This window comes from Cinclus cinclus, chromosome 35 (genome assembly GCF_963662255.1).
Source record: "Cinclus cinclus chromosome 35, bCinCin1.1, whole genome shotgun sequence".
In the NCBI taxonomy this organism is placed as follows: Eukaryota; Metazoa; Chordata; class Aves; order Passeriformes; family Cinclidae; genus Cinclus; species Cinclus cinclus.
Genome location: NC_085080.1, coordinates 645,627 through 668,696, shown reverse-complemented (window position 1 = coordinate 668,696; position 23,070 = coordinate 645,627). Strand labels below are relative to the sequence as shown.

The 23,070-nt window shown below is 52.2% G+C and overlaps 1 protein-coding gene across 1 annotated transcript; it reads right to left on the bottom strand.

The window, feature by feature from the left end:
- Positions 1 to 772: 772 nt before the first annotated feature.
- FLOT1 (flotillin 1) lies at positions 773 to 20,885 on the bottom strand. Its single transcript, XM_062512285.1, has 12 exons — positions 20,766 to 20,885; positions 17,826 to 17,901; positions 17,647 to 17,737; positions 15,216 to 15,359; positions 13,769 to 13,888; positions 13,103 to 13,198; positions 12,672 to 12,824; positions 4,983 to 5,164; positions 3,854 to 3,899; positions 3,204 to 3,341; positions 1,743 to 1,898; positions 773 to 1,285 (listed from the first exon to the last, which is right to left on the bottom strand). The coding sequence occupies exons 1-12, from the start codon at positions 20,806 to 20,808 to the stop codon at positions 1,154 to 1,156; spliced, it is 1,377 nt and encodes a 458-aa protein (XP_062368269.1). The 5' UTR covers positions 20,809 to 20,885; the 3' UTR covers positions 773 to 1,153.
- Positions 20,886 to 23,070: the final 2,185 nt, after the last annotated feature.

Genomic DNA, 23,070 nt, shown 5'->3' with positions numbered 1-23,070 from the left:
GGTTCGGTTTTGGGGTCACCTGAGTGTCACCTGGGTCACGTGTCACACCTGGGCAGGTTTTGGGGTCACCTCTGACACCTCTTGTGTCACCTGAGTGTCCCTGGGGTCACCTGAGAGTTCCTAATGTCACCTGTGTCACCTCTGTCACCTAGGCAGGTTTTCAGGTCACCTGAGTGTCCCCAATGTCATCTGTGTCACCTCCTGTGTCACCTGGGCAGGCAGGTTTTGGAGTCACGTGAGGGTCCCCAATGTCACCTGTGTCACCTGGACCCTCCCCCGATGTCCCCAGGGTGTCCCCCTGGGGTCCCCAACCCCCCCCCCCCCCCCATGGTGGCTCCAGTGGGAATGTCCTTGGTTGGGGACACAGTGACACCTGGGAAGTGGCACCTGGGGGACACGCTGGTACTGGGGGTGGTGGCACCTTGGGGACACTTAGGGGACAGTGGCAGCAGGGTGGTGGCACCTTGGGGACACTTTATTGAGATGGTGACACTGCAGGGGTGGCACCTTGGGGACACCGAGGACATGGTGACATTCAGTGGTGGCACCTTGTGGACACTGGGGACACCTTGGGGTGGTGGTGACACCTTGGGGACACTCCGGGGACACAGTGACAGCAGGGCTAGTGGCACTTCGGGGACACTTGGAGAACATAGTGACATTCAGGGGTGGCACTCTGGGGACACTTGATGGACACGGTGACACTGCAGTGGTGGCACCTTGGGGACATTTCAGGGATATGGGGGGTGGTGGCACCTTGGGGACACTCGGGGACGCTTTGGGGACACTTTATTGACACCGTGACACTGCACTGGTGGCACCTTGGGGACACTTTGAGAACGTGGTGGCATTTGAGGGTGGCACCTTGGGGACAAAGTGACAACCGAAGGTGGTGGCACTTAAAGGACGCAGGGACACTGCAGTGGTGGCACCTTGGGGACAGTGACACTGCAGGGACGTGATGACATTTAGGGGTGGCACTTTGGGGACATTGGGGACACTTTGGGGACATTTTGGGGACACGCTGACACTGCAGCAAGTGGCACTTTGGGGACATGCAAGGCATGGTGGCACTTTGGGGACAAACAGACATCAGGGCCGGTGGCATTGGGGGGTGGTGGCACTTGGGTGGCACTTCGGGGACACTTTGGTGTCACTGGGGGGCGGCGCTCAGGGACACTCTGGGGACATTTGGGGACACTCTGGGGACATTTGGGGACACTCTGGGGACATTTGGGGACGTCGCGGCGGCTCCGGCGCCGCCCTCGGGCTCTGTCGGGGTCACCTGAGGGGACAAAGGGGACAGGGGGTGGCACCAGGACCCCAAAATCCCCCAAATTCAGCCCAAAATTGACTTTGGTACCCCAAAATCTTCTCAAGAGACCCCAAAATCCCACCTGGACCTCACCCCCAAATCCCCTCAGGGACCCCCCAAAATCTCTCCTAGGACCCCCAAATTCTCCCCAAATCCCACCTGGGACCTCCCAAAATTCCCCAATTCCCCCCATCCTCACCTGGGACCCTCAAAATCCCACCTGGAATCCCCAAATTCCCCCAGCCTCACCTGGGACCCCCAAAATCCCCCCAAATCCCACCTGGGTCCCCCAAAATTCCTCCCAAATCCCACCTGGGACACCCCAGAATCCCACAAATTCCCCCCAGACTCACCTGGGACCCCCAAATTCCCCCCAATTCCCATCTGGGACCCCCCCCCAAAATCCCCCAAATCCCCCCAGGCTCACCTGGGATCCCCTGGCCAGGGCCCCCACGGCCCCCGGCAGCCTCGTGACCAAATCCAGGATTTCCGCGGGAATTTTGGCCACTCCGACGTCCCCGGAGCCGCCCACGAGCGTCACCCGGCGCGTCCCCAGGAGCGGCTGCGCCACCGCCTCGGCCACCTGCGCCCCCAAATCGGCCCCAAAATCGGCCTCGAATTCCCGAAATCGGCCCCAAATTCCCAAAATCGGCCCCAAAATCCCAAATCGACCTCGAATTCCCAAAATTGGCCGCAAAATCCCAAAATTGGCCTCGAATTCCCAAAATCGGCCCCAAAATCCCAAGACGGCCCCGAATTCCCAAAATCAGCCCAAAAATCTCCAAATCGGCCCCAAAATCAGCCCCCAAATCGGCCCCAAAATCCCAAATCAGCCCCAAAATCCCAAAATCGGCCCCAAAATCCCAAAATCGGCCTCGAATTCCCAAAATCGGCCCCAAAATCCCCAAATCAGCCTTGAATTCCCAAAATCGGCCCCAAAATCCCAAATCGGCCCCAAATTCCCAAAATCGGCCCAAAAATCTCCAAATCGGCCCCAAAATCGGCCCCAAAATTGGTCCCAAAATCTGCCTTGAATTCCCAGAATCGGCCCCAAAATCCCAAATTGGCCCCAAATTCCCAAAATCTGTCACAAAATCCCCAAATCATCCCCAAAATCGGCCCCAAAATCCCCAAATCCCAGCCCCAAACGTCCCCAAATGTCCCCAAACCCTCCCAATGACCCCGATGTCCCAAATCCCCCAACATCCCCAAATGTCCCCAGTGTCTCCAAATGTCCCCAAATCCCCCCAGTTTCCCCAAATCGCCCTGATGTCCCCAGTGTCCCCATTGTCCCCAAATGTCCCCAATGTCCCAAATGTTCCCCAATCCCCCCAATGTCCCCAAATGCCACCAAATCCCCCCAAATGTCCCCATTATCCCCAAATGTCCCCAATGTCCCCCAATGTTCCCAATATCCCCAGTCCCCCCAAATGTCCCCAATGTTCCCAAATGTCCCCAATGTCCCCAAATGTCCCCAGTGTCCCCAATGCCCCCAAATGTCCCCCATGTCCCCAGTTTCTCCATTGTCCCCAAATGTCCCCAATGTCCCCAAATGTCCCCAATGTCCCCCAATGTTCCCAATATCCCCAGTCCCCTCAAATGTCCCCCATGTCCCCAGTTTCTCCATTGTCTCCAAATGTCCCCAATGTCCCCAAATGTCCCCCATGTCCCCAGTTTCTCCATTGTCCCCAAATGTCCCCAATGTCCCCAAATGTCCCCAATGTCCCTAAATGCCCCCAAATGTCCCCAGTCCCCCCAAATATCCCCAATGTCTCCATTGTCCCCAAATGTCCCCAAAGTCCCTAAATGTCCCCAATCCCCCCATGTCCCCAGTCCCCCCAAATGTCCTCAATGTCTCCATTGTCCCCAGTGTCCCCCATGTCCCCACCTGGGGCAGTCTCTGCAGCACCAGATCCACCACGGCCGCGTCCTGGAACTGCCCGAAGGCCTCGGCCTTGGCGGCCACCGCGGCGGCCTCGGCGCGAGCCCGGGAGGCAACGGCGGCGGCACGGGCGGCCCCGGTCACCTGGGACCCGAAAATGGGATCAGGACCCCGAAAATGGGATCGGGGACATCGAAAATGGGATCGGGAACATCGAAAATGGGATCGGGGACCCCGAAAATGGGATCGGGGATATCAAAAATGGGATCGGGGACATCAAAAACGGGATCTGGGAAATTGAGATGGGATCGGGGACCCCAAAAATGGGATCGGAGACATCAAAAATGGGATCAGGGACATCAAAAATGGGATCAGGGACATCAAAAATGGGATCGGGGACATCAAAAATGGGATCGGGGACCCCGAAAATGGGATCGGGGACCCCAAAAATGGGATCGGGGACACCAAAAATGGGATCGGGGACCCCAAAAATGGGATCGGGGACCCCCCCAAAATTCTGGGAGAGCCAAAAGTCCCTAAGGGAGCCCCAAAATATTCCAAGATTTGGGGGCCTGGGACCCCCCAAAATCCTCCTGGGACCCCCCCAAACCCCACCTGGGACCCCCCAAAATCCACCCGGGCCCCCCTGGGCTCACCTTGAGGGTCTCGGCCTCGGCCTCAGCCTGCAGCAGCACCTGCGTCCTGTAGGGGGCGCCAAGTCACGGCTCTTAAAGGGGCAATGTCAGTACACAGGTAATGGGTACAGACAGGTGGTGGGGTCCACCAATGTGGGGGATGGGGAGGGGGGGGCGTGGCTTCTCTTAAAAGGGCCGTGGCGTTACCCAAAGTGGTGGGAGCCACCAGATTGAGAGTGTGGTTCACTTTAAGGGGCGGGGTTTGTATTTAAAGGGGCGATGACTTCATGTAACCTCGTGGGACCCACCAGGGTGAGGGCGTGCCCCCCCCCCCTTAAAGGGGCAATGCCTCTCTTAAAGGGGCCATGGCTCTGTTTTGGTGGAACCCACCAAAACTTCATCAGAACTCACTGGGGGAGGGCGTGGCTCCTTCTTAAAGGGGCAATGGTGTCACCGTTAAGGGGTGGGACTCATCATGGTGGGGGATATGGCTTATTCTTAAAGGGGCAATGGTTCATTTGAAATGGAAATGGCTCCACCAGTGGTGGGACCCACCAAGGGGGGGATGTGGCTTATTCTTAAAGGGACAACACTTCTGTTAAAGGTGCAGGACCTCCACCAAAACTGGTGGGTCCCCCCAAAAGAGGCCCATTGTACCCTTAAAATGGCGATGCCATCACCTAAGCTGGTGGGACCCCCCCAAAACACCCCCCTGGTTGATTGGGAGGGGCTGGGACTCCTTCTTAAAGGAGCACTGCTTCTCTTAAAAAGGGTGACAGCTGCACCTTTAAGGGTGGGTCCCACCAGAGGTTTTTACTAAAGGGGCAACACCTCTCTTAAAAGGGCAATGGCCCTATCAAACTTGCCCACCACGGTGAGGGTGTGGCTCCTTCTTAAAGGGGCAATGACTTCACCTTTAGGGTGGGGCCCACCAGGAGTGTGACTCACTTTAAGGGGTGAAGCTTCTCTTAAAGGGGCAATGATACCAAACTGGTGGGCCCACCATGGTGGGGGTGTGGCTTCTCCTTAAAAGGGCAACACTTCCCTTCAAAGGGCAATGGGTGGGACCGCCCAAATACCAGCACACGGGACCGGGGGGGCGTGGTTCCCCCCGAGGGGCGTGGCCACCCTTAAAGGGGCCGCACCTCACCTGTGAGCCTCAGCCAGCCGCTCCAGCCGGTAGCGCTCGGCCTCGGCCGGTTTGCGCACGGTGGCCTCGAGCTCCTGGCGGCGCCGCCCGACCTCCTGCTCCTGCAGCTGCGCCCGCTGCGCCCGCTCCACCAGAGCCACCTCCCCGCGCTGCGCCGCGATGGCCTGCTGGGAACGGGCCGCCTGTGCGGGGACATGGGACAGGTGACAAATCCAGCGGGGACACGGGACAGGTGACAAATCCAGCAAGGACACAGGACAGGTGACTGCAGGGACAGAGGACAGGTGAGAGCAGAGACATGGGACAGGTGACAAACCCATTAGGGGACACAGGTGACACTGAGGACACAGGAACAGGGAAAGATCCAGCAGGGGACACAGGACAGGGGACTCCAACAACAGCTGACAGGTGACAAATCCACTGGGGACAGGTGACACTGGGGACAGGTGACACTGGGGACAGGGGGACAGGTGACAAATCCATCAGGGGAGTGTTCCAGGTGCCATGGAGGGGCCCCAGGTGAGCTCCCAGCCCTCATTCCACCCCCCAGATGTGTTACCTGTCCAGGTGTATATTTATCTGTCCCAGCTGTGTTACCTGTCTGTCCTGGTTTACAATACAACATAAATATTCTATTACCATCTGAGAAGGGTAGTCATCCTTATCTCTGTGGGAAATGTCTCCTGTTGATGGCCATCACTGATAAGGGTGATCATCCTTATCTCTGTGGAAATGTCTTCTGTTGATGGGCCATAACTGATAAGGGTGATCATCCTTATCTCTGTGGGAAATGTCTTCTGTTGATGGGCCATAACTGATAAGGGTGATCATCCTTATCTCTGTGGGAAATGTCTCCTGTTAATGGGCCATTCAGTCCTACTGTATAACTGAGAAGATTCCATCATCCCATTGGGAGATGCCCCAGCCAGGAGGACGAGCCAAGCCTTTCCTACCTAGATAAAAACTGAGGTTTAGAACGCCAAAGGCAGCCATTTCCCACTGGATTCCAGAGGAAGAACCAGGTTTTTTCCACATCATCGCCGGAGCCTTTGGAGGAAAACTGCACCAGCACCCTGACTGACAGGGTATCAGGTTGTGTTCTGACTCTGTCAGTGGTTTTATTTTTTATTGCATGTATTTTGTTTTTCCTTTTTCTCTTCCCTATTAAAAATTGTATTACTGACTTGAAGTCTCACTGGTTTTGCTGTTCAAACCAATACATTTATTGGCGCCCAACGTGGGGCACGAAGGTACTGAGAAAAAAGTCAGCATTACAGTTTTGAATTGTGCCAGCCACCTATTCACCATGATTCTCAACATGCTTACGTGGGTTTTATATCTTACTCTCTATATTTTTCTGCACATGGGGAACTATCTGCCGGTTGTAATGCTCCTGTGTAGACCAGGGTATGGTATAAAAATTGCTTTATTGGTCTATTATGTCTATTGCATGATAACCTCTGAGGCAATGAACATCATTCGGAATATATACTCAACTTTGTTTGTTTGTCCTAGTCTAGGCTGCTACATCTGGGGTCTCAACAATCGCACCCAGCCCCTGGGGGGAGGGGAAAAGGATGATTTTTTTCCAATCTTTCAGGCCTGGCACAGCAGTTTTTGGAAATGTTGAGTTCTCTCTGGATGCCAAGGACAGCATAATATTGTTGTTAGTTCTGCTTTGTCTTCTCTGCACAGCCTTCACAGCCTGCAACATGCTTAGAAACAAAACACTACATGGTATAGTGCAGCGTATTCTTGAGGAAGAGGAAAAAAGAAACAAATCAACTGCGTCCATGTCTGCACAGAGTGTCACAAAGGAGAAACGAACCAAACACAAAGCAACAGCGTCCATGTCTACGCAGACTGCCACAGAGGAGAAAAAAGCCAAAAGAAAAGCAACAGCGTCTGTCTCTATGCAGACTTTTACCCAGGAGGAAGGAACCAAAAGTGCCATCAGCATCTCCACACAAACTGTCACCAAACCAGAACAGCCCAGACCAGTAGCAGTCGCCCCCGTTCAGAAGAAGAAATCAAAGAGCAAATCAGTTCACGTAGTCACTGATGAGGACATGGCAGGACCTTCGCACCCAGCAGAAGAGACAGAGCCAGAAATCATCACTCGCTCTCTATCCCTGGGTGAGCTGCGTGACCTGCGGAGGGAATTCACCCGCCAGGCAAACGAGTCCATCCTGACCTGGCTGCTCCGCATCTGGGACGCTGCAGCCAATGACACAGTTCTGGATGGAAGTGAGGCCAGGCAACTGGGATCTCTGTCCCGGGATGTGGTCATTGACCAGGGGATTGGGAAAACCCAAGAAACCCTCACCTCTGGCGGTGACTGCTGACAAGTGTGAAGGACAGATACCTTTGTAAAGAAGATCTCCAGGTGCACCAAGGAAAATGGAGCACAATGGAACAAGGTATCCGATGCCTGAGGGAATTGGCTGTGCTGGAGATCATTTTCTCAGAAGATGAGAGATTTCCTAAGAGCCCAGACTGTGTCCGGTGCACGTCACAGATGTGGTTGAGATTCGCACGGCTTGGACCAGAGATGTACTCCCGTTACCTGGCAACGCTGCAATGGAGGGAAGGTGAGGACATGGTAGGCGTCTTGGCCAATAAGCTAAGAATTTATCAGGACACTGTCACTGCCCCTTTTCGTACCCATGTCTCGACCGTGGAAACAAGGCTGGTTGAGCAAGTCCGGAACTTGATTGAAGAGGGCCATCAGAAACTAAAAAAAGAACTTAAGGAAGAAAACTACCAGATCTCAGCAGAACCAACAAGAGTCTCTGCCATTAGGAGCCGGCGTTTCCCAGCCAGGAAGACAGGACACACTCCACGAGGTAACCTCTGGTTTTTCCTTCAGGAGCATGGAGAAGACATGAGGAAGTGGGATAGAAAACCCACCTCCTCCTCAGCAGCCCGGGTACATGAACTAAAAAGAGGGACACCCAACACAAGAAGCTCATCTAGAGTCAACGCTGCTCCAGTCTCTCGTGCACAGAACTCCAAACAGTATCAGAATGATGATATGACTGATCCTCTTGAAGGGACCTCAAGAACCTATCTACAGGAAGAGAGCAACGTGTACCAAGACCAGGAATAGAGGAGCCCTGCCTCTAGCCAGGTAGAGGAGAGGGACAATCGGATCTACTGGACTGTGTGGATCTAATGGCCTGGCACATCTGACCCACAAAAACATAAGGCTTTTGTTGACACCGGCGCCCAATGTACCCTGATGCCATCAAGGTATGTAGGAGAAGAGTCCATCTCTGGATGTTCTGGGGTAACAGGAGGATCCCAGCAGCTGACTGTAGTAGAGGCCAAAGTGAGTTTAACTGGGAAAGGGTGGCAGAAACACCCGATCGTGACTGGCCCAGAGGCCCCATGCATCCTCGGCATAGAATATCTTCAAAATGGGTATTTCAAAGACCCAAAGGGATATCGCTGGGCTTTTGGGATAGCTGCTGTAGAGACAGAAGACATCAGAAAACTGAATACCTTACCTAGTCTCTCAGATGACCCCTCTGCTGTGGGACTACTGAGAGTTGAAGAGCAACAGGTACCAATCGCCACAACAACAGTACACCGTCGGCAATACCGTACCGACAGAGACTCTGTGACTCCCATCCATGAGATGATTTGTAAACTGGAAAGCCAAGGGGTGGTCAGCAAAACCCACTCACCCTTCAACAGCCCCATCTGGCCTGTGCACAAGTCTGACGGAGAATGGAGATTGACTGTGGACTATCGTGCATTGAATGAAGTGACTCCACTGCTGAGCACTGCCGTGCCGGACATGCTGGAACTCCAGTACGAGCTGGAGTCCAAGGCAGCAAAGTGGTATGCCACCATTGACATTGCCAATGCATTTTTCTCCATTCCTCTGGCAGAAGAGTGCAGGCCTCAGTTTGCTTTCACCTGGAGGGGCGTGCAGTACACCTGGAACCAACTGCCCCAGGGGTGGAAACACAGCCCCACCATCTGCCATGGACTGATCCAGGCTGCACTGGAAAAGGGCGAGGCTCCCAAACACCTACAGTATATCGATGACATCATTGTATGGGGGAGCACAGCAGGGGAAGTCTTCGAGAAAGGAGAGAAGATTATTCAGATTCTGCTGAAGGCTGGTTTTGCCATTAAGCAAAGTAAGGTCAAGGGACCAGCTCAGGAAATTCAGTTTCTAGGAGTCAAATGGCAAGATGGACGTCATCAGATCCCAACAGAGGTAATTAACAAGATCACCGCTATGTCTCCACCAACCAACAAGAAGGAAACACAAGCTTTCCTAGGTGCCATAGGCTTTTGGGGAATGCACATCCCTGAGTACAGCCAGATTGTGAGCCCTCTCTACCTGGTCACCCGGAAGAAGAACGAATTCCACTGGGGCCCTGAGCAGCAGCAAGCCTTTGCCCAGATCAAGCAGGAGATCGCTCATGCTGTAGCCCTTGGTCCAGTCAGGACAGGACCAGAGATGTAAAGAACGTGCTCTACTCTGCAGCTGGAAATCATGGTCTATCCTGGAGCCTTTGGCAGAAGGTGCCTGGTGAGACTCGGGGTCGACCACTGGGATTCTGGAGCAGAAGCTACAAAGGGTCTGAAAACAGCTACACTCCCACAGAGAAGGAAATCTTGGCTGTCTATGAAGGAGTTCAAGCAGCCTCTGAAGTAATTGGCACTGAAACACAGCTGCTTCTGGTACCTCGACTACCGGTACTGGGCTGGATGTTCAAGGGAAAGGTTCCTTCCACACATCATGCCACTGACACCACATGGAGCAAATGGATTGCCCTCCTCACTCAGCGCGCCCATATTGGAAATCCGAATCGCCCTGGGATTCTGGAAATAATTACAAACTGGCCTGAAGGTGAGACTTCTGGGTTATCTTCTGAAGAAGAAGAAGAGGAGCAAGTGGCACGTGCTGAGGAAGCCCCACCATATAATGAGCTACCGGAGACTGAAAGATGAAATGCCCTCTTCACTGATGGTTCCTGCCGAGTTGTAGGCACTAACTGAAAATGGAAAGCTGCAGTATGGAGCCCCACACGACAAGTTGCACAAGGTACCGAGGGACAGGGTGGATCGAGTCAGGTCGCAGAGTTAAAAGCCGTTCATCTGGCTTTAGAGATTGCTGAACGGGAGAAGTGGTCAAAGCTCTATCTCTACACTGACTCATGGATGGTAGCTAATGCTCTGTGGGGATGGTTGGATCGCTGGAAAAAGGCCAACTGGCAGCGCAGAGGGAAACCCATGGGGGCCGCTGAGATTTGGCAGGACATTGCCACCCGAGTAAAGAAGCTAACCGTGAAGGTTCTACACATGGATGCGCACGTACCTAAGAGTCGAGCTAATGAAGAGCATCACAACAACGAGCAGGTGGACCGAGCTGCCAAGGTAAAAATATCACAGGTGGATCTAGACTGGCAGCACAAGGGAGAATTATTCCTAGCTCGTTGGGCCCATGATGCCTCTGGTCATCAGGGGAGAGATGCAACATACCGATGGGCCCGTGACCGAGGGGTGGACCTTACTATGGACAGCATCTCACAGGTCATCCAGAACTGTGAGACCTGTGCCACAATCAAACAGGCCAAGCGGGTGAAGCCTCTGTGGTACGGTGGACGATGGTCAAAGTACAGGTATGGGGAAGCCTGGCAAATTGACTACATCACCCTTCCCCAAACCCGCCAAGGCAAGCGCTACGTACTGACCATGGTGGAAGCAACCACAGGATGGTTGGAAACCTACCCTGTGCCTCATGCTACTGCCCGCAACACCATCTTGGGCCTAGAAAAACAAGTCCTTTGGAGGCATGGTACCCCTGAAAGAATTGAGTCAGACAACGGAACCCATTTCAAGAACGGTCTTATCAACACCTGGGCCAGAGAACATGGTATTGAATGGATATATCATATCCCTTACCACGCACCAGCTGCCTGGAAAGTTGAACGGTGCAATGGACTCCTTAAAACTACCCTGAAGGCACTCGGTGGGGGAACCTTCAGAAATTGGGAAATGAACTTGGCAAAAGCCACCTGGATGGTCAACACCAGAGGGTCCATCAATCGAGCCGGTCCTGCCCAATCTGAACCCCTGCACACAGTGGATGGAGACAGAATCCCTGTGGTACACATGAAAGGTATTTTAGGAAAGACTGTTTGGATTAATCCCACTGCAGGCAAAGGCAAACCAATCAGTGGGATTGTTTTTACTCAAGGACCTGGTTACACTTGGTGGGTAATGCAGAAAGATGGAGAAACCCGCTGTGTACCGCAAGGAAACGTTGTTTTAAGAGAGAACTGTGTGTAGGGTTTCATTCTGTATTATATGTGTATATACATATATATATATATAGGGTATTGGTTTGGGTATAATGTAGATGGTAATAGAATAAGGGGTGGATTATGTCCTGGTTTACAATACAACATACATATTCTATTGCCATCTGAGAAGGGTGATCATCCTTATCTCTGTGGGAAATGTCTTCTGTTGATGGGCCATCACTGATAAGGGTGATCATCCTTATCTCTGTGGGAAATGTCTCCTGTTAATGGCCCATCACTGATAAGGGTGATCATCCTTATCTCTGTGGGAAATGTCTTCTGTTAATGGGCCATAACTGATAAGGGTGATCATCCTTATCTCTGTGGGAAATGTCTCCTGTTAATGGCCCATCACTGATAAGGGTGATCATCCTTATCTCTGTGGGAAATGACTCCTGTTAATGGCCCATCACTGATAAGGGTGATCATCCTTATCTCTGTGGGAAATGTCTCCTGTTAATGGTCCATCACTGATAAGGGTGATCATCCTTATCTCTGTGGGAAATGTCTCCTGTTAATGGGCCATTGAGTCCTACTGTATAACTGATAAGATTCCATCATCCCATTGGGAGATGCCCCAGCCAGGAGGACGAGCCAAGCCTTTCCTACCTAGATAAGAACTGGGGTTTAGAACGCCAAAGGCAGCCATTTCCCACTGGATTCCAGAGGAAGAACCAGGTTTTTTCCACATCATCGCCGGACCCTTTGGAGGAAAACTGCACCAGCACCCTGACTGACAGGGTATCAGGTTGTATTCTGACTCTGTCAGTGGTTTTATTTTTATTATTGCATGTATTTTGTTTTTCCTTTTTCTCTTCCCTATTAAAAATTGTATTACTGACTTGAAGTCTCACTGGTTTTGCTTTTCAAACCAGTACACTGTCCCAGGTGTGTATTTACCTGTCCCAGGTGTGTCTCACCTGCCCAGGTGTGCATTTCTCACCTTTATAGGTATGTTACATGTCCCAGGTGTGTCTCACCTGTCCCAGGTGTGTCTCACCTGCCCAGGTGTGTCTCACCTGCCTAGGTGTGTATCTCACCTGTTCCAGCCGTATCTCACCTGTCCCAGGTGTGCATTTGTCACCTGTATAGGCATGTTACCTGTCCCAGGTGTATCTCACCTGTCCCAGGTGTGCATCTCACCTGCCCAGGTGTATCTCACCTGCCCAGGTGTGCATTTCTCACCTTTATAGGCATGTTACCTCTCCCAGGTGTGTCTCACCTGTCCCAGGTTTATCTCACCTGCGCAGGTGCGTATCTCACCTGTCCCAGCCGTATCTCACCTGTCCCAGGTGTGCATCTCACCTGCCCAGGTGTATTTCCCTGCCCCAGCTTATCTCACCTACCCAGGTATGCATCTCACCTGTAACTGGAATGCCAGCTCAGCCGTGGCCCTGCGGGCGCTCACGGCTCCGTCGCACTCAGCCTGGGCTACCTGGAAGTCGCGCTGGGCTCGCGCCGTGGCCACCTCGGAGAGCAGCTGGGCCGAGACCTGCTCCTGCCGGGCCCGCGCCTCCTGCAGAAACTGGGGTTACTGGGAGGGACTGGGAATGGGATAATGGGAACTGTGAGGGACTGGGAGGAACTGGGAGGGAACTGGAGGGATTGGAATGTGACTGGGATGGACTGGGAATGGGATAATGGGAACTGGGAGGGGCTGGGATGGACTGGGAGGCACTGGGATGGGAACTGGGATGGACTGGGATGAATTGGGATAGACTGGGATGGATTGGGATGGACTGAGATGAATTGGGATGGACTGGGATGAACTGGGATGGACTGGGATGGACTCACCCGGATCCCAGCGTCTCGTTTGGCCTCGGCCTCTCCCACGCGGGCATCGCGCTGTACCTGAGCTGTGCGGCCTTTCCCGAGAGAGCGCAGGTAATCCTGGGGAGCAGAGCAGGGTCACACCTGTGTCACATCTGTGTCACCTGTCACACCTGTGTCACACTTGTGCCACATCTGTGTCATCTCTGTCATGTCCATGTCACACCTGTCACACCTGTCACGCCTGTGTCACACCTGTGTCACACCTGTGTCACACCTGTGCCATTTGTGTCACACCTGTCACGCCTGTCACACCTGTGTCACACCTGTGTCACACCTGTGCCATTTGTGTCACACCTGTCACACCTGTCACGCCTGTCACACCTGTGTCACACCTGTGTCACCTGTCACACCTGTGCCAAACCTGTGCCACACCTGTCACCTGTCAAACCTGTGTCACCTGTGTCATACTTGTGTTACACCTGTCACACCTGTGTCACCTCTGTCACACCTGTGCCACCTGTCACCTGTGTCACACCTGTCACACCTGTCACGTACCTGTGCCACACCTGTGTCACCTGTGCCATACCTGTGTCACACCTGTGTCACATCTGTCATCTCTGTCACCTCTGTCACACCTGTCACCTGTGTCATGCCTGTGTCACCCCAGCTGTCCCCAGGTGTGCTCACCTGCTCGTCGTGCACGTCCTTCAGGGTGTAGCTCACCACGGATATTCCCATGTTCACCAGGTCGGACGAGGCCACACGGAAAACCTGATCCGAGAACTTCTGCCGGTCCTTGTAGATCTCCTGGGCGGGGCCGGGGTGGGGCTTAGCTGGGTGGGGCTTAGCAGGTATGGCTGAAAGGGGCGGGGCCAAACTAATGAAGGGCTTAGCAGAGAAAGTGAATTGGGCAGGTGGGTGTGGCTTAGACGGTGGGAGTGGCTTGAACCAGGTGGGTGTGGCTTTAGGGTGTGGTTTTGAAGATTGGGGCGTGGCTTAGTCATGGGGGTGTGGTTTAAGCAGACCAGGCTTAAACTGGGCTGTGGTTTTAAGTGGGCGTGGCTCTGTAAAGTGGGTGGAACCAGGTGGGCGTGGCTTGGGGGGGGCATGGCTTAAACAAATACTTAGAGCCAGGCAGGTGTGGTTTATCAGGTGGGCGTGGCTCCAGGAGTGGTGGGGGTATGTGGGCGTGGTTATGTTTGGGGGTGTGGCTTGATTGCAGGGGCGTGGCTTAAAAAGAGTTGGGTCTGTCAAAGTGTGGCTTGAGCCAAGTGGGAGTGGCTTCGGGTGGGTGGAGCCAGGTGGGCGTGGCTTGATATAGAGGGACCTGGCTTGGTTCTGGGGGTGTGGTTTAAGGAAGCGAGCCTTAATGTGGGTGTGGCTTAATTCAAGTGGGCATGGCTTCGGCGAGTGGAACAAGGTGGACATGGCTTTGTTTTGGGGGTGTGGATTTCAACCTGGGGGCGTGGCTTAAGCAGAGCTGGGTCTGGTTTAAAGTAGGTGTGGCCTTGGCCAAATGGGTGTGGCCTTTTGCTTGGGGCATGGCCTGGAGGGGTGGAGTCAGGTGGGTGTGGCTCTATATATAGGGGTGTGGCTTAAGCAGACAAGGCTTTAGATGGGCATGGCTTAACCCGAGTGGGCGTGGCTTAGGGGTGGGTGGTGCCGGGCGGGGCTGGCCCGGGATGAGGGGAGGGCTCAGGATGAAGTCGGGAATGGTTTGCCCCAGGGGGTGTGGCTTGGAGACATGGGGTGGGTGGGGCTTTGAGCTGGGGGTGGGGCTTAAATTGGGGTGGGGGTCACGATGGGAGGTGGGGCTTATGGTAAGGGTGGGGCTGTGGTTTCACCAGTGGGTGTGGCCTCCTCTGGGGTGGGGCTTTTAAAGGGGCAGTGCTTAGACGTCAAATGGGGGAGGGATCTCTTAAAGAGCCACATCCCATCCCAACTGGGGGGTGGTAACCAATCCTAGAGGGGGGTGTGTCCACCTCAGGGGCGTGGCTTCCAGGTAGCTCTGGAGTTTCTTAAAGGGGCCACATCCCATCCAAAGTTGGGGAGGTTTGGTGTGATCCCAGGTGGGTGTGGCTACCCTGTGAGGGGCATGGCTTGCCCAAGGTGGGCGTGGCTCCCCCAGCCCCACCTCCACGGTCATGTGAGCCATGATGGCGCGCTGGTGGCCCTCCAGCGTCTCCAGGGCGATCTGGCCGATCTCGCTCTCCGACTTGCCCAGGAACATCTGGCAGGCGGCCGCCAGCATCTCCTTATTCTGCCCCTGGATCTTCACCTGTGGAGGGGGGAGGGGCTGAGATCACCCGGGCACCTCCCCCAGCCATCCCTGGGACTCCTCCCAAAATGGGTGCGGCCCCTTTAAGTGGGTGCCTGTAACATTGCCCTTTTAAGAGGCTGGTCGCTTGATAAGGTGGGGACCACCAGGGCAGTGCCCTTTTAAGGGCACTTGGAGAAGCCTTGGGGGGGGTCCCCACCACCCCTAGAACCCTCCAAAATTGGCACGGCCCCTTTAAGTGGCATTGCCCTTTTAAGAGACCAGTTGCTTGTTGAGGTGGGGGCGTCTCACCCCTCTTAAAGGGGTCCCCAAAACCAAAATACACTTTCAAGGGGATCAGGGGTCCCCACCACCCCAAGCCCCTTTAAGAATTGGACCTGGGCCCTTTAAGAGGGGTTTAGGGACCCTCCCCCCCACACCACAAACCCCTCTGGGGTTTTTATAGGGTTTAAACCAAAAACGTTTTTCAAGACTTTTTTTAAAGGGTTTTTAAGGTTTTTCAATGGTTTTAAAGGGGATTTTAAAGCGGTTTTTAAAAGAGTTTTTAAGATTTTTAAAAATGGCTTTTTAAGAGTTTTAAAGTTTTTTGAAAAGGTTTTTTTAAAAGGATTTTTGAATATTTTTAAAGAGTTTTTATGGGCTTTTAAAGGGTTTTTAAGTATTTTTTTAAAGTGCTTTTAAAAAGATTTCTTAAGAGTTTTTGAAGAGTTTTAAAGGTTTTTTTAAAAGGTTTTTTACAGGTTTATAAGGGTTTTTTAAAGCACCTTAAAGGGTTTTTAAAGAGCTTTTATGGGTTTTTAACTCTTTTTAAAAGAGTTTTTATGGATTTTTAAGGGGTTTTAAAGGTTTTTTTAAAGGATTTTTAACGGAATTTTCAGAGTTTTAAGGTTTTTTTAAAAAGGTTCTTAATGGGGATTTTCAGATTTTTAAGGGTTTATTTTAAAGGGTTTTTAATGGAATTTTTAGACTTCTAAGGTTTTCTTTAAAAAAATTTTTAAGGGAATTTTCGGAGTTTTAGTTTTTTTAGAAAAAGGTTTTAATGGGATTTTCTGATTTTTAAGGACTTTTTAAAAAGTGCTTTTAATGGAATTTTCAGATTTTTAAGGTTTATTTAAAAGGTTTTTAATGGGGTTTTCAGATTTTTAAGGTTATTTTAAAAGGGTTTTTAATTGAGTTTCCAGAGTTTTACCCACCATAAAAATTTTTTGGGGTCCCCGCCACTTCAAGCCCATTTTTAGGGGGATTCAAACCCCCCCACCCTCCCAATCACATTTTGGGTTTGGGATTTCCCAAAACTTCGAGTTCCTTTTAAGGCATTCCCCACCCTAAACGCCCTTTCAAGCGGGTTTTTACCCCTTTAAATGATCACGGTGGGCCCCACCACACCCAACCCCCTTAAAAGGGCTCCTCGCTTCCCCCCCCCCCCCCGCGTTGTTTGCGCTTGACGCTACCATCGCCACTTTAAGAGCACCATAAGGTGGTCCCCACCACAACCTCCCTTAAAAGGGCAACACCACCTTGGTTCGTTCAGGCAGGGGAGCCCTGGGGGGATTTTGGGGGGTCCTGCGGGAATTTTGGGGGTCCCGGAGCATTTTTGGGAGGTTCCAAAGAGATTTTGGGGCTTCTAAGTGGGGTTTTGGGGGTCCCACGGGGGTTTGGGGATCCTGAGGGGATTTAGGGGGGATTTTTTAGGGGTTCAGGAGGGGATTTTTGGGGTGATTTTGGGGAGGATTTTTAGGGATTCAGGAGGGGATTTTTGGGAGGATTTTAAGGGGTCCAGGAGGGAATTTTGGGGAGGATTTTTAGGGGTCCAGGAGGGAATTTTGGGGTGATTTTCGGGAGGATTTTAAGGGGTCCAGGAGGGAATTTTGGGGAGGATTTTTAGGGGTCCAGGAGGGAATTTTGGGGTGATTTTCGGGAGGATTTTAAGGGGTCCAGGAGGGAATTTTGGGGAGGATTTTTAGGGGTCCAGGAGGGGATTTTGGGGAGGATTTTAAGGGGTCCCTGAGGGGATTTTGGGGAGGATTTTTAGGGATTCAGGAGGGGATTTTGGGGAGGATTTTAAGGGGTTCAGGAGGGAAATTTTGGGGTGATTTTGGGGAGGATTTTAAGGGGTCCAGGAGGGAATTTTGGGGAGGATTTTTAGGGGTCCAGGAGGGGATTTTGGGGTGATTTTGGGGAGGATTTTAAGGGGTCCAGGAGGGGATTTTGGGGAGGATTTTTAGGGATTCAGGAGGGGAATTTTGGGGTGTTCTGATGGGGGATTTTGGGGTGTTCTGGGGGGTACCTGTGCGATTCCAGTGACGGAGATGGGCACCCCATGCCGAGTGTAAACCTTCTCACTGCGCACCGGCAGCGTCAGCGTGTTCAGGGAGATCCTGGGGGGACCGGGGGGCGGGGAGTCACCCCGAATCTCGGGGGACCCCTCAGAACCCCCCCAAAAAAACCCCCCAGACCCCTCCTCACCGCTGGATCTGCTGCAGGCACGGGATCACCAAAACCCGGCCCCCGGCCACCATCACCGGGGGGCTGCGGCAGAAACCTGGGGGGGCACAGAGAGCTCGGGGGGACCCCAAAATCCCCTCCAAAATCCCCTTCCTGAACCCCCCAAAAATCCCCTCCTAAACCAACAAAAATCCCCCCAAATTCCCCTCCTGAACCCCAAAAATCCTCCCCAAAATCCCCTCCTGAACCCTCAAAATATCCTCCCCCAAAATCCCCTCCTAAACCCCAAAAATCCCTCTGAAATTCCCTCCTGAATCCCCAAAAATCCCCCTCCAAAATGCCCTCCTGAACCCCAAAAATCCTCCCCAAAATCCCCTCCTGAACCCCAAAAATATCCTCCCCAAAAATCCCCCTGAAATCCCCTCCTGAACCCCCAAAAATCCCCCCAAAATCCCCTCCTGAACCCCCCAAAAATCCTCCCCAAAATCTCCTTCTGAACCCTCCAAAATCCTCCCCAAATTCCCCTCCTGAACCCCCAAAATATCCTCCCCAAAAATCCCCCCAAAATCCTCTCCTAAACCCCAAAAATCCCTCTGAAATTCCCTCCTGAATCCCCAAAAATCCCCCCAAAATCCCCTCCTGAACCCCCAAAATCCTCCCCAAAATCCCCTCCTGAAACCCCAAAATATCCTCCCCAATATCCCCCCCAAAAATCCCCTCCTGAACCCCAAAAATCCCCCCAAAATCTCCTTCTGAACCCTCCAAAATCCTCCCCAAAATCCCCTCCTGAACCCCCAAAATATCCTCACCAAAAATTCTCCCAAAATCCTCTCCTAAACCCCAAAAATCCCTCTGAAATTCCCTCCTGAATCCCCAAAAATCCCCCCAAAATCCCCTCCTGAACCCCCAAAATATCCTCCCCAAAAATCCCCTCCTAAACCCCAAAAATCCCTCTGAAATTCCCTCCTGAATCCCCAAAAATCCCCCTCCAAAATGCCCTCCTGAACCCCCAAAATATCCTCCCCAAAAATCCCCTCCTAAACCCCAAAAATCCCTCTGAAATTCCCTCCTGAATCCCCAAAAATCCCCCTCCAAAATGCCCTCCTGAACCCCAAAAATCCTCCCCAAAATCCCCTCCTGAACCCCCAAAATATCCTCCCCAAAAATCCCCCTGAAATCCCCTCCTGAACCCCCAAAGATCCCCCCAAAATCCCCTCCTGAACCCCCCAAAAATCCTCCCCAAAATCTCCTTCTGAACCCTCCAAAATCCTCCCCAAATTCCCCTCCTGAACCCCCAAAATATCCTCCCCAATAATCCCCCCAAAATCCTCTCCTAAACCCCAAAAATCCCTCTGAAATTCCCTCCTAAACCCCCAAAAATCCCCCCAAAATCCCCTCCTGAACCCCCCAAAAATACTCCCCAAAATCTCCTTCTGAACCCTCCAAAATCCTCCCCAAATTCCCCTCCTGAACCCCCAAAATATCCTCCCCAATAATCCCCCCAAAATCCTCTCCTAAACCCCAAAAATCCCTCTGAAATTCCCTCCTGAATCCCCAAAAATCCCCCCAAAATCCCCTCCTGAACCCCCAAAATCCTCCCCAAAATCCCCTCCTGAAACCCCAAAATATCCTCCCCAATATCCCCCCCAAAAATCCCCTCCTGAACCCCAAAAATCCTCCCCAAAATCTCCTTCTGAACCCTCCAAAATCCTCCCCAAAATCCCCTCCTGAACCCCCAAAATATCCTCCCCAAAAATTCTCCCAAAATCCTCTCCTAAACCCCAAAAATCCCTCTGAAATTCCCTCCTGAATCCCCAAAAATCCCCCCAAAATCCCCTCCTGAACCCCCAAAATCCTCCCCAAATTCCCCTCCTGAACCCCCAAAATATCCTCCCCAAAAATCCCCCCAAAATCCTCTCCTAAACCCCAAAAATCCCTCTGAAATTCCCTCCTGAATCCCCAAAAATCCCCCCAAAATCCCCTCCTGAGCCCCCAAAATATCCTCCCCAAAATTCCCCCTATAAACCCCAAAAATCCCCCCAAAATCTCCTCCTGACCCCCCAAAATTCCCTCTTGAGCCCCTAAAAATCCCCCCAAAATCACTAAAAAATTGCCTTCTAAACCCCCAAAAATGCCCCCTCAAATCCCCCCAAATTCCCTCCTGAACCCCCCAAAATCCACCCCAAAAATCCCCTGGGGGACCCCAAATCCCCGAGGACATCCCCAGGAATCCCCAGGAGGAATTTGGGGGTTCCCCGGAGTTTTGGGGGGAATTCCCGGGAGATTTTGGGGGAATTCCCAGGAAGATTTTGGGGGGATTTTGGGGATTTCCTTGATTCTTTTTTTTTTTTTTTTTTGTGGGGGTTCCCAGGAGATTTGGGGGGAATTTTGGGGGCTTCCCAGGAGTTTTTGGGGATTTGGGGAGGGGGGATTATCAAGAGGTTTAGGAAAGATTTTGGGGGTTCCCGAGAGTTTTTTGGGGGGATTCCCTGAAGGATTTTGGGGGGATTTTGGGGACTGATTTTTTTTGTGGTTTCTCAGAAGTTTTTGGGGATTTTGGGGAGGGGGATTATGGGGAGGTTTAGGGAGCATTCCGGACATTCCCTGGAGGGGTTTGGGTGGATTTTGGGGGGATTCCCGGGAGTTTTTGGAGGGATTCCCTGTAGTTTTAGGGGGGGGGTTCACAGGAGTTTTTGGGGGAATTCCCTGGAGGATTTTGGGTGGATTTTGGGGGATTCCCGGGAGTTTTGGGGGGGATTCCCTGCAGGGTTTTGGGGGATTCCCGGGAGTTTTTGGGGGGATTCCCTGCAGGGTTTTGGGGGATTCCCGGGACTTTCTGGCGGGATTCCCTGGAGGGGTTTGGGTGGATTTTGGGGGATTCCCGGGAGTTTCTGGCGGGAATTCTGGGGGTTCCCGGGACTTCAGGGGGTCCCCAGGAGCCCTCGGGCCCCCCGAACTCACCCGACACCACCATGGCCTCGTTGGGGCCGCAGGTGAAGAACATGGCGGGGATCGATCGGGATCGATCGGGATCGATCGGAGCCGATCGGGATCGATCGCCACCCGCGACCGCCGCCCCGATCCCGGCAGCCCCCGCGCTGGCCACTTCCGCATTAGCGCGGTGGCGTCACCGAAAACGTCAGTTCCCATTGGCTGCCGCTCCACGGGCGGGAAGGAGAGGTGTGTTCAGCCTAGCAACCTATGACGTCATTGGTCTCCCGGCGTTCTATTGGCTACTTTTAAATTTCCGTAAAATCCATGGGAAATGAATAATTTCAGTAATGGATGAAGCGCGAGGTGAGGGGAGGGAAGGGGTCAGGGGAGCTCCATGCCGGGTCGTGGTCATCTCATGGTCACTCATGGTCACTAACGGTCAGTCATGGTCAGCTCATGGTCACTCATGGTCATCATATGGTCACTCACAATAACTCATGGTCACTCATGGTCATCTGTGGTCACTCATGGTCACTCATGGTCATTATATGGTCAGCTCACGGCCATCTCAAGACCATGGTTGTGTCATGGTCATCATCATGTTATGGTCATGGTTATTTCATGGTCATCTATGGTCACTCATGGTCATTATATAGTCAGCTCACGGCCATCTCATGACCATGGTTGTGTCATGGTCATCATCATGTTATGGTCATGGTTATCGCATGATAATCTCATGGTCACTCACAGTCACTCATGGTCAGCTCAAGGTCATCTCACAGCCACGGTTGTGTCATGGTCAGAATCATCTCCTGATCACCACCATCTCATGGTCATGGTCATCTCCTTATCACCATCATCTCGTGGTCATGGTCATCCCGTGGCCACAATTACTTCATAGCCATGGTCATATTGTGGTCACCTCATGGTCATCTTATGCCCACAATCACATCATGGTCATCTTAGAGCTGCGGTCATGTCATGGTCATTGTTGTCTCTTGGTCAACTCATGGTCAGAATCATGTCATGACCTTGGTCATTTCATGGTTGTGGTTGTATGATGGCCACAGTCATGGTCATTCTCATGGCCTAGATCACCAATGGCCGTAGTTGCACTTTGGCCATGTCTTGGTCACAATCATCTCATGCTCATGTTCACCTCAGGGTCACAGTTGTGTCATGGTCCCATTCATGGTTATCTCACTGTACCCATCATCGTATGATCGTGTTGTGTCATGGTCATGATCATCTCATCTCATGGCCATCTCAGGGTCATGGTCGTTTCCTGATGACCATCATCTTATGCTCATGGATATCTCACTGTAATGCTCATCTCACAGTCACCTCACGATCATGAGCACACATGGCTGGGTTGTGTTGTGATCATCTTATGGTCATCTCATTTGTAATGATAATCCCATGGTCATGGTTGTGTCATGGTCATGGTCATTTCATGATCATCTCATTTGCCACAATCTTATCATGGTCATCTCTCGGCTGTGGTTGGGTCATCGTCATGGTTATCTCATGATCACAGTCATCTCATGGCCACAGCATGGTGATGGGTCATTTCCCAATAGTCATCATCTCATCCTCTCAGTCATCTCATTGTTATGGTCATCTCATGGTCACAAGCACATCATGGTCACCTCATGGCCATCTCATGGTCACAATGATCTCATGAGCATGGTCATCTTATGGTCATCTCTTGGTCACAGTCATCACATGCTCACAGTAATCTCACATTCATGGTCACCTCATTGTAATGGTCATCTCATGGTCATGGCCTTGGCATGGCCACACTCAGGGTCATCTCAAGCTCATGGTCATTTCAGGATCACGAACACATCATGGTCATGGGCATCTCATCTTCATCTCGTGGTCATTTCATGGCTGTGGTGTGTCATGGTCATGGTCATCTCATGGTCACAGTCATTTGCTGAGTGCCATCGTATCACAGCCATGTTCATGTCAAGGTCATGGCTCTGTTTTGCTCATCTCATTCTCACTATTATCTCGCTGTAATGGTCATCTCACAGTCACCTCATGATCATGATCACACATGGCCATGGTGTGTTGTGGTTGTCTCATGGTCATCTCTTGGTCACAATCATCTCATGCTCATGTTCACCTCATGGTCTCACACACAGTTATGGTTATATCCATGGTTATATCATTGTAACGGTCATCCCATGGTCCTGGCCATCTCATACTCACAGTCATCTCATGGCCATTTCATGGTCATGGTCATTTCCTGATCACCAAGATCTCATGGTCACGATCATAGTTCAGTCAAGCTCATACCCTGCTCATGGTCATCATATGGTCACGG

Excerpts from the sequence above, each read along its gene's own strand:
- FLOT1 (XM_062512285.1), bottom strand. The coding sequence starts at position 20,808 with ATGTTCTTCACCTGCGGCCCCAACGAGGCCATGGTGGTGTCGG. Across the intron at positions 13,199-13,768 it reads AGGACGTGCACGACGAGCAG|GATTACCTGCGCTCTCTCGG; the intron begins GTGAGCACACCT and ends TCTGCTCCCCAG. Across the intron at positions 3,900-4,982 it reads CGGCTGGCTGAGGCTCACAG|GACGCAGGTGCTGCTGCAGG; the intron begins GTGAGGTGCGGC and ends CGCCCCCTACAG.